At 35.3% G+C, this 10,420-nt stretch overlaps 1 protein-coding gene across 2 annotated transcripts in view; it reads left to right on the plus strand.

Moving 5' to 3' along the window:
• Usp42 (ubiquitin specific peptidase 42) overlaps positions 1 to 10,420 on the plus strand; it is a 45,388-nt gene that overhangs the window by 20,750 nt on the left and 14,218 nt on the right. For both annotated transcript variants that reach the window (XM_010642762.2, XM_019210469.2), the window contains 4 exons: positions 5,556 to 5,666; positions 7,961 to 8,063; positions 8,721 to 8,788; positions 9,460 to 9,530. In XM_010642762.2, coding sequence (XP_010641064.1) covers positions 5,556 to 5,666; positions 7,961 to 8,063; positions 8,721 to 8,788; positions 9,460 to 9,530 — 353 coding nt within the window. The remainder of the gene's footprint in view (positions 1 to 5,555; positions 5,667 to 7,960; positions 8,064 to 8,720; positions 8,789 to 9,459; positions 9,531 to 10,420) is intronic.

Consider the following 10,420-nt stretch of genomic DNA (forward strand, 5'->3'; position numbering starts at 1 on the left):
TTTTTTTTTTCCTGGTTGGTTTAATTTTGATGCCTATGCAGTCATTGCTGGAATATAGAGATACATTTGATTTCTACATCATGTTGATTTTGTACACTGTACAAAATGTTGAAGTCATTTATTAGTTCCAGGCTTTTGTTTTGCTTTGTTTTTTTGGATAGATTCCTTGAAGTTTTCTACATGTGTAGTCACGTTATGTCATGTACCAATCAGAACAGTTGTACATAACACTTCATGGGTCTCTTGGCCTTATTTATTTCCTTGTTTTATTTTCTTATTTCACTAACTAGAACTTCCAGCACTCTGTTGAATAATAGTGGTGAAAACAGGCATCTTTGCTTCTTTTCTGCTGTTACAGGAAAGCACTCGATTTGTTGTCTTTATTCCTGTTTTTCTGATTCTTTTCTTTTTTTTCTTTTTTTGTAACAGGGATTGAATTTAGGACCTTGGCGCTTGCAAGGCAGGCAGTGGCACCACTGAGTTAGATCCCCAACCCCGATTCTTATTTTTTTATCCTGAATGTATATTGATTTTTGTCAGATGATTTCAGCATCAAATTGTTATGATCATGTGATATTTCTTCTTTAACCTGTTAATATGGTGAATTATATTGGTTGATTTTTGTATTATTTCTGCATACCTGGAAAAAACTCTGGTCATAGTGTGTAATTCTCCAGATAGATTGCCCAATTTTATTTGCTAATAAATCAGTAAGGGGTTTTACATCTATGCACAAGATTTTTTGTTTTTGTTTTTGAACTGTCTTTGTCTGGTTTTGGCGTCAGGGTAAAATTAGCTATATAATTTGTAGCTAGTTAGTATGTATTAGCTGCTGCTTTTTCTTTTTTCTTTCTTTTCTTTTTTTTTTTTTTTTTTTTTTTTTTTTTTTTTTTTTTTTTTGTACCAGGGATCAAACTGGGGTCCTTGAGCTTGCGAGGCAGGCGGCAGAACCTCTGAGCTAAATCCCCAGCCCTTTTTCTTTTTGTTTTGAAGATATCTTATAGAATTGCTGTTCTTTTTTAAATGTTTAGAATTCTCCAGTGCAACTATCTGGGCTTGGAGATTCCTTTTTGGAAGTTTTCAAATCATAAAGTGAATTCCCTTAGTAAGGGTAGGACCACTGAACATATTATTTTTTATTAGATAAGTTATAATTTGCTTCTTTGAGAAATTAGTCTATTTCTTTTAAATTTACCTGTGTAAAGTATCCATAATATTTATTATCCTTTCAGTGTTTTCTGGGCCTGCATTAATATATCCTCAGTTTCACTACTAATATTGAAAATTGTTATAAATTTCCCTTTCAGCACTACTTTGTATCCCCAAATTTTATTTTTATTCAATTCTGTATGTTTCAAAATTTCCCTTGACACTTAGTCTTTCATTCCTGGATTAGACATCTTTCAGTTATTTCGAGATTTTCTTATCTTTCTTGTTTTGATTCCACTGTGATTGGAGAAGACCTAAGTTTTTTAAGGCCTCTGAAACAAATGTATATTCTGCTCTTGGTGGATGGACTGTTCTATAAATGTTGATTTGATCTGTTGGCTGAGAATGTAGTTCAGTTTTTCAATATATTTTATGATTTTCTGTTGAGTTATTCAGTGAGTCACTGACAGAAAGATGTTGAGGTTTCCATATCTAAATGTAGGTGTTCCTTTGTCTCCTCTCAGTTTTGAGTGATTCATGTTTTTCTCAGCTTTGTTGTTTGGTTCAAACACATTTAAGATTGAACCCAGAGCCTTCACAGGCTAGGCACATGTTCTTCCAGTAAGCTGTACCAGCCATTTTCAGATTTTGAAGGAGTCTTGCTAAATTGTCCAGGCTGGGCTCAAATTTGTGATCCTCCTGCCTCAGCTCCCCAAATAGTTGGCATTACAAGTATGTGCCACCATGTCTTGCAGGACTCCTGTGTTCTACTGGATTGACCCTTAAATCTGTAATGCAGTACTTACATTAACTATGTAAATATCCCTGTCTTTGTCTATTTTGTCCATCTGTATCATTCATTCATTCATTTGGTATTGGAGATTGGACCCAGAGCCTTTGGTCTGCAGTTTAACTTTATCTGATTTTAACATAGACATTTTTTTTGAGTAATAGCTTTGTTTTGTTTTTTTTTTTGAGTAGTAATATATATTTTTGATCCTTTTACTTCAGTCTGCCTGTAGTATTACATTTGAATTTGATTTGTTATAAACAGCATATAGTTGGATCATGTTTTTTAATCCATTTTGTCAATCTGTGTCACTTATTTGTTAGTAGTAATTGAACACAGGTCCTTTGCACTCACTATATCCACAGCCCATTTTTTATTTTTTATTTTATTCTTTTGGTACCAAGGATCAAACTCAGGACCTTGACCTTGCAAGGTAGGTGTGGTGCCACTGAGCTAAATTCCTGGCCCTTTTACTTTTCATTTTGAAACTGTCTTGCTAAGTTGTCCAGGCTGGGCTCAAATTTGTGATCCTTCTGGCTCAGCCTCCCACAGTAGGAATTAACAGGTGTGTACACCATGGATTGCTAATCTGGGCCTTTTAATTGGTGATTTAGAACATCAGTGTTAAGAGGGATTATTGATTTATTGATATACAAAGGCTTAGTGTGCCACTTTGTGCTTTTTTTTGCTTCTCTTTGTTTTTGTTTTACTTCTGCACCCTGTAGGTTACTTGAATATTTTTTAGAATTCTGTTTTTATTTACTTGGTGTTTATAGCTGTTTTAGTGATTGCTCTAGGTATTATATTATACATACATAATTTATCAGTCTACTGGTATTGTCATTTTGCCAGTCTGAGGGAAGTGTAGAAGTATTATCTCTTTTGTCCCTTTATTCTCTCTGAATTATAGTTGTTTTGGATTTTTTTTTTCTACTTATAACTCAGAACCAGCTTAGGAAGTGTTATCATTTTGTTTATTTTTGGGTTCTTGGTGTAGTGAAAGGTTTTCATTTGAAATCTGGGTGTTTTTGCATTATATATGAGACTCTGGATCTTCTCTAACCTTGGTTTCAGCAGAAGTCCAAGTTCTTCCCTCAGCCTCCATGGGCTCACAGTTGAACTTAGGGCACTTGTTGCTGTGGGGTGAGTATGAAGTTGCACCCCCACAGGGTCCCCACTGATGCTGCAGTTGGAGAAGCTTTGTTAGCACTGGGCAAGTCCTGATTCTGACCCTGAGGGGTGGGGTTAGAAGGCATATTTCTGTATTGCTGGGTGAGGGTGGCAGAGGAGGCTCCACATACCTTTACCTGAATGGGACAGGGGGACTTAGACCCACTGTGAGAGTTGCATCTCCTAACCTACCTCCTCTAGATCTATCCCAATGGGTGAGTTGAGTGCCTTAGTGTCTGGCAGGTGAAGTCTAGGCTCTTCACTTGGTCTCTGCAGGTGTGGATAGAGGTGGGTCATAGTTGCTCTGTAGAATTTGGCTATTCTTTTACATAATGGTTAGTCAGGCACAGCTTTGGGTGGAGGCACAGGGGAGGCTCAAGAAAAATACATTTCAGGATATTCATGGAGACAGGAGACATGGTATGCTACTTAGGACCATGAGGGAAAGACATGGTGGTCAAGAAGTAGAAGTCAGGAATGAGAGCAAAGCATTAGGGCAGAGCATTTATTGAGGTTCCCCCACACCAAAGCAAAGCAGGGAAGCTCATTTGAATAGTTTTAGTTGGGTCCAGGCCACAGAGGTGGTCCTTAGTTGCCCAGGCCCTTGGCGCAGTGGTTGGTTAATAGAGAGTAATACTGCTCCCTGGGATGCACAGACCAGATAGAAGGGAATGGTTCTAGACTGTTGAGTTTGCATAGCAAAGGTGCTCCTGGACTGAGTCAGTCCCTGTCTCTGAGAATTGGGAGGGGTGGTGTCTTCCCAGCCAGAAAGGTTTTTAAAGGTGTGGTCAGAGGCTTTTAAAGGTAACATAATATTTGTGGGGAAATGCATTCTAAAGTTCTCTGTCACATTAGACTGCCCCTTCCTCAATCCTTTGGTTGTAGAGAGCAGGCAGGCTTTCTGTGGTGTCTTTGTTCTGGGCATTTGATGGTGTTTCCAGGTTGCTGACTTCTTCATCTCTGAATTTAGAATATTTAAGGCACAAAGAAAACTAGAGAAACCACTACCTTGGCTAGGGTTCTGAGATCCCTAATATGTCTGTTCTTTTCTCTACCTTTCGGAATCATGTTTGTTGAATATACAGTTCTGAGGATTTTTTGTTGTTGTATACAGCAGAAGGAATAGGGAAAACTACTTCTGTTTCCTCCTCCAAGATGTGGAAGTCTCATCTTTGTGAAAGATGCTGACATCTTATTATTATTATTTTTAATACTTGAAAGATGTTACGGCATGATCTGCTGGTCTGCATTGTTTCTCACAGTTTTTCCCTTCTTTCGATATATGGAATGTTTTTTTATTTCTAGCTGGTTTTAAGATTTCCTCACTTGTTCTACTTGGGGTTTATTAAAGTTCTTAAATATGTGCATGTCGGGACAACTTTTGGTCATTTTAAAAAAAGCATACGCTTCACAGAATAAAATTAACTTTTTTATGTGTGAAGTGTTTTGGACTTAAACACATGTATAGCATTCATGTAAATCACCACGTCACCTCAGTCAGAATACAAAACCATTCCATCACCCTAAAAATCTGTTCTTTTATAGATAAGTATTTCTTGATGTATTTGTTCCATCTCTTTACTTTCAGATTGCAATTAAATGCATATTATGGGCAACTTGAAATTGTCCCACATCTCACTTAATCTTTTGTTAATTGTTAAGGTTTCTTTTTTCTTGGTGTATTATTATAGCAGTCTTCTATCCATAGTGAATGTCAAGTTCACTAATGTTTTCTTTTGTGGCATCTAATCGGTTTTTAATCCTCTCTAGTGTATTTTTCATTTCAGATTCTACTTAAATATTTTTTTAGCTTTATTGTGGGATGTAGTTAACTAGAAATAGCTCAGTACTCTCAAAGATTATTAGATAAATTCTAAACAGCTTTTGTCTAGGCAGAACCTATTGATATTTGGGGCTAATTGCTGTAAGAGGGGATATCTTGTTCTTTGTAGGATGTTTAGTCATGTACCTGGCTTCTAACCACTAGATGCCACTAGCACGACTTAACATGAGCTAGAAATCATTTATTACATTTTAAAAAGAAGAAGAAAATGTAATAGAGACTGCAGTATGTAGCCAGCAAAACCTGAATTTTTACTAGAAATTTCTAACTTCTGTTATGGGAGACATTCTTTCACCATTTGAAATTAATGGTAGTATAGAGAGTCCCCAAGACCATAAGTTTTGAAACTAGGAAAAGTAGTTTGAGTTGAATCTGACTGGGAAGATTTTTAACTCTCTGAGCCTTTTTTCCTCTCTTGTGAGAGAGAGCTAATATATACTTATCATTTAAGTTTTTTTAGAGAATTAAATAAAAAAAGTAGATAGCTCAATGCATACACCTAGCAGCTGCTGCTGTTATTTCACTTCAGGAATATGCTCTTCATTTATAGTTTACTGTCTAGTCGTTTTTTGCTAATGTGGAACATTGTCATCTATCTTTCAGGTCATGCAGAAGGATTTTGTATGATGTGTACAATGCAAGCTCATATTACCCAAGCACTCAATAATCCTGGGGATGTTATTAAACCCATGTTTGTCATCAATGAAATGCAGCGTAAGTATCAATCAGAAGTTTTTTTTTTCTCATTAAGTTTATTGCTACATTTTAGGAATACAGTCCATTTACATTCATCATTGGGAACCTGTACCTTTACATGATGCACCTTGGTTCTTATTTTTTTCCCCATTCCCTTGCCCTCCCTTCAACCCCTCTACCCCTCCCTATTTACCAAGACTTTGTTTTCATATTTTTCCTTTCCCTTTATTCCTTTCCTCTACCCCTCCCACTTCCCCTGCCCCTTTAGACCTTTTCTTCCTATTTCACATTATCATTTATACATTTGGATCCTTATTTACACTTTTAATTCCTCACACCAGAAAAATCATTGGATATTTACACAAGTGTCCTATTTATTTCACTTAAGAGTATGGCCTCAATGAGAGAGAAGTATTTTTTTAACAAGGTAGTCTTTTCCTGAGGTGAAGTCTAATATTATTGCCCAAGTGATCCTCCTATCTCAGCCTGATAGATAGTTGGGACTACATGCATGCACTATCGTGCCTGGATTTTAGCTAGTCAGTCTATAATGGCCTAAATAATTTTTTAAAAGAGAGAGCTCAAAGTTTATTACAAAATAAACGACATGCGTTTTACTATACATGGATATATTTTTAATAAATGACATGTTTAGTAAAACATTTACTATATAAACTAATTTAAAAATTTTAAAGAGATGACCATATTTAGTTTAATACAAGCAAATTTTAAATGATTTCAAATTGTTTGTTAATGAAATCATTAAGTTTTACCAGAAGCCTTTTCTCAACTATTTGGATTTCAGTGCTGAGTAGTTTGATTCTGATACTGTCTCTCAGGTTTTTTTTAAATGGTTTATAATTAGTTTTAATTTGGTAAATTAATCCTGCATTATACATAATGATAGGAATTGTCAAACTAAAAGTAATTATAGGCCAGGGATTTAGCTCAGCGGTTTGGTGGCCTGCCTTGCAAGCTCAAGGACCCAAGTTCAATCCCTGGTATCAAATAAATAAATAAAAGTAATTATAACCTTAAACAAAAATTTACTCACTGCCTAACTGAGTTTATGAACAAACTTCACTTTTCTGTTTAATTTTAAATTTTTTAGTAAATTGCACAAAATTTTCTCATGTACTTTCTCCTGCTACTTTCTATGTGTGCCCCCAGAGCCTCACTGTGTAGCCCAGGCTGGCTTCAGGCTGTCCTGGTGGGACTACAGGCTTACACCACCACACCAGGCTCTATATCATTTTGACATCATTTTAATTGACCAAGTTGTAATAAAAATGCATATAAAAATTTTTAAACTTTTAATCTGATATCTGGCTTGGTATCTATAGGGATGCATAAGTATACATTGGTAAACTATAACCCCTTTGCCTTAAAAGCTGCTAAAGATTAAATTGGCCCTTGGCATTATTGAGGAACCAGAGGAGACAGTGCAGAAATCTTTAAATTTTAGCCAGGACAGTTTTATTATTTTGATTATTTGTACATTTATGTTTAGACACACACACACACACACACGCACATGTATGTATGTGTATATGTGTATATTTAACAGGCATGAGTAAAAGCCTAGTATTTAGGAAAGTGTCATTGCTCTGAATGTGTGTACATAACACACAGTTAAATCATGGAATTGTTGATTTTGTAGGTCAAAACTGGTGGATTATTGGCAGTTTTATATAATTTAAGCTAGAATATATTTACACATATTCCTAAACATGTAAAACTCAGTGTATAATAGTTTTGTGCTAATAAAACATCTGTGCTAGTGTTTTATTTATAATTTTAAAATAATTTGTTCTTGTAACTGCTTAGTCATTTAGGAGGATTGAAATGTTACTGAGTAGCTGAGAATATAATTTATTGTCATTGGTACATAATTGAATAAATTGAATATGTTCTGCATGGAGTCTCTTACGGATTTGAGTGTCATGTTTAAAATGGGTGCACTAACCTAACATTTTGGACAAACTTTTTTTTTTTTTTGGTACTGGGGATTCAACTTAGAACCTTGTGCTCCCAAAGCAGGCAGCAGCACCACTGAGCTAAATCCCTGGTCCTTGGACAAACTTTTGAGTCAATACAGTCAATGCTGATTTGAATAAAGTATAACTGTATTAATTTGGTAAAGACACAAGAGTCATTCTGTGGCTGCTCCCTGAGCTCTTGATGGCACTCATGTTAGTGCTACTTTCTCATTAAGTGTAATTATTTGGGGGTTTTCTGAGTAACATAAGATGTAACTTTGCAGCCTAGGCATTCAATATGTAATGATAAAAGCCTTGTCTGAAAATTTATAGGCATAGCTAGGCACTTCCGTTTTGGAAACCAAGAAGATGCCCATGAATTTCTTCAGTACACTGTTGATGCTATGCAGAAAGCATGCTTGAATGGAAGCAATAAGTAAGTATAAGTCATTTCTTCTGTTTGCTTTACCTCTTGGCTTTGCATTACTTCTTCCCTTCCTGATTTGCATTATTTTAAAATGACTAAAATTTAGAAAGATATAAACAGTTTGAATTTGTTCAATTTCAGCTGTCAGGAAATGAATATTGGTTGCTACTATTTAATTTTTGAGTGTCAGCATGCCTTGGTACATCTAAAAGTACTTGTTTCTCGTTTCTAATTGTACCAGACATTGTTGACCTCCAGCCTTATAAATGTGTTTCTCTCCTCTCTCTCTCTCTCTGTCAATTCTTTTTTTTTTTTTGGTACTGGGTATTGAACTCAGGTCCTTGCGCTTGCAAGGCAGGCCACCGAACCGCTGAGCTAAATCCCCGGCCCCTGTCAATTCTTATAGCTTTTTCCTAATCCTAAATACTAACTTGAGAAAGATGGGCGAGACAGTTCTATAACTTTCTTAACCCACCCACTACCACCCACACTCCTAGCACAGACATCTCCTTTCATACTGATTTTTATTTTTGTATATTAATTTTTTATTTTTTGTGGCTTTCCTCTCTGAATTCTTATTCTTTTACAAATATATATGCTTTTAAAATCTAGTCATAGCGTCCATAATTTTACAGAATTCTTATGTCATTGTTTTGTCTTTTTCAGATTAGATAGACACACCCAGGCCACCACACTTGTTTGTCAGATATTTGGAGGATACCTAAGATCAAGAGGTAAGTTTTTGTTCACAAGTTGATAAAGTGACATATGCATGTGGTATTAAAATGGAAATACTAGAAATAAGGGAAAGTAAAGCTCTACACCCACACAGAGTCCTCCTTGTATATCTGGTACATCCTTCTGATAATTTACTCATGAGTAATCTGAGATCCAGCTATAGGATATTTTCGTTTTTCCCTTAACATTAGTAGTAATCCATCTGTTTGAGCACATATAGGTTAACAGATTCTTTCATAACTGCAGTAGTGTTCCATTTATTTTATTTTCCTATTGATGGATACTTAGCTTTCTGTTCTGTTAGTACCATCAGTGCTCCATGAGGCATCCATGGGCTCAGCCTTTTGTCTATGTAAAACTATAGATGATAAATTCTTAGTATTAGAATTTGAGTCATAATCAGTATTTAAAATTTTAATACTGACATGTTGTCATTCTAAGAGGTCACACTGATTGATACTCCATCCAGTGGGGGGGGCAAATTCATGACACATTTTCCTACACTGTGTATAAAATGAATTTATTTTTTCTCCAATCTACAGAAGAAAAATTATACTGTTTTTTTTTTTTTTACTTTGAAATAGTATTTGTGATCTGTAATTTAAATAGTTGAGAAAGACATACTGATTATACTTTGCTTATCTTTTGCATTTTATTTTTGTTTCAGTCAAATGTTTAAATTGCAAGGGCGTTTCAGATACTTTTGATCCATATCTGGATATTACATTGGAAATAAAGGTAAATTTAATAAATTTTGTGGTGGTCAAGTTTTAACTTTTCACTTAGTAAACATTAATGAAACCAGGTTTTGATACTCATTAACAAACCGTAGAGTCATTATTCTTTAGAAACTGTTTTAGTGTCTTGCATTTTCTGAACTATATTGTTATTCTTGAGCTTTTATTTTTCTGATTACAGATATAATATATGTTTATGATGAAAAGGGACAAACATTGCAAATATATGTAAAGTCTGCCCTTCAGGATTAATCTTTTAGTTGTTTGATATACAGTGCACCAGAATAGATTAGGTACTTTTTATAAAAATGAAATTATGACCATGTCTATAATCTGAGCACCCTGGGAGTCTGAGGCAGGAGGAGTATAAATTTGAACCTAAAGTGGACAACTTAAACCCTGTTTAAAATTAAAAAATAAAAATAAGGAAAGGGCTGGGAATGTAGCTCAGTGTGAAGGCCCTGGATTTGATCTCCAGTGTTGTGGAAAAGAAATAAGGAGAAAATGTTTAAAAGGGGATTATGCCTCAATCTGTTTATCCACTTGTTGTTTTCATTTCCCTCTGATTGGAGACCTTTCACATGAATGTGTTTGAGCAGTTGGTGGTGGTCCAGTAGGTGGATGTAGCTCCTTGCTGCTTTCCACCTTTATGGATTCTAAGTAAAGCTGTAGTGAGCTACCTCCTTACATATTTTTGTTCACTTTAATCTGCTTGGTTTTTTGTTTTGTTTTTTTAAATCTGGGGATTGAACTCAGTTTCCTTGTGAGGCAGGCAGCAGCACCACTGAGCTAAATCCCTGGCCCAGTCTCCTTGTTTTTTAATTGCAGGGGCTAATTATAATTGGGTATCATCCTAAAGGAAAAAAAAATTTTTTTTTTTTTTTTTTTTTT

Source organism: Fukomys damarensis, unplaced genomic scaffold (genome assembly GCF_012274545.1).
Source record: "Fukomys damarensis isolate Sample0158 unplaced genomic scaffold, DMR_v1.0_HiC HiC_scaffold_17, whole genome shotgun sequence".
NCBI classification, from domain to species: Eukaryota; Metazoa; Chordata; class Mammalia; order Rodentia; family Bathyergidae; genus Fukomys; species Fukomys damarensis.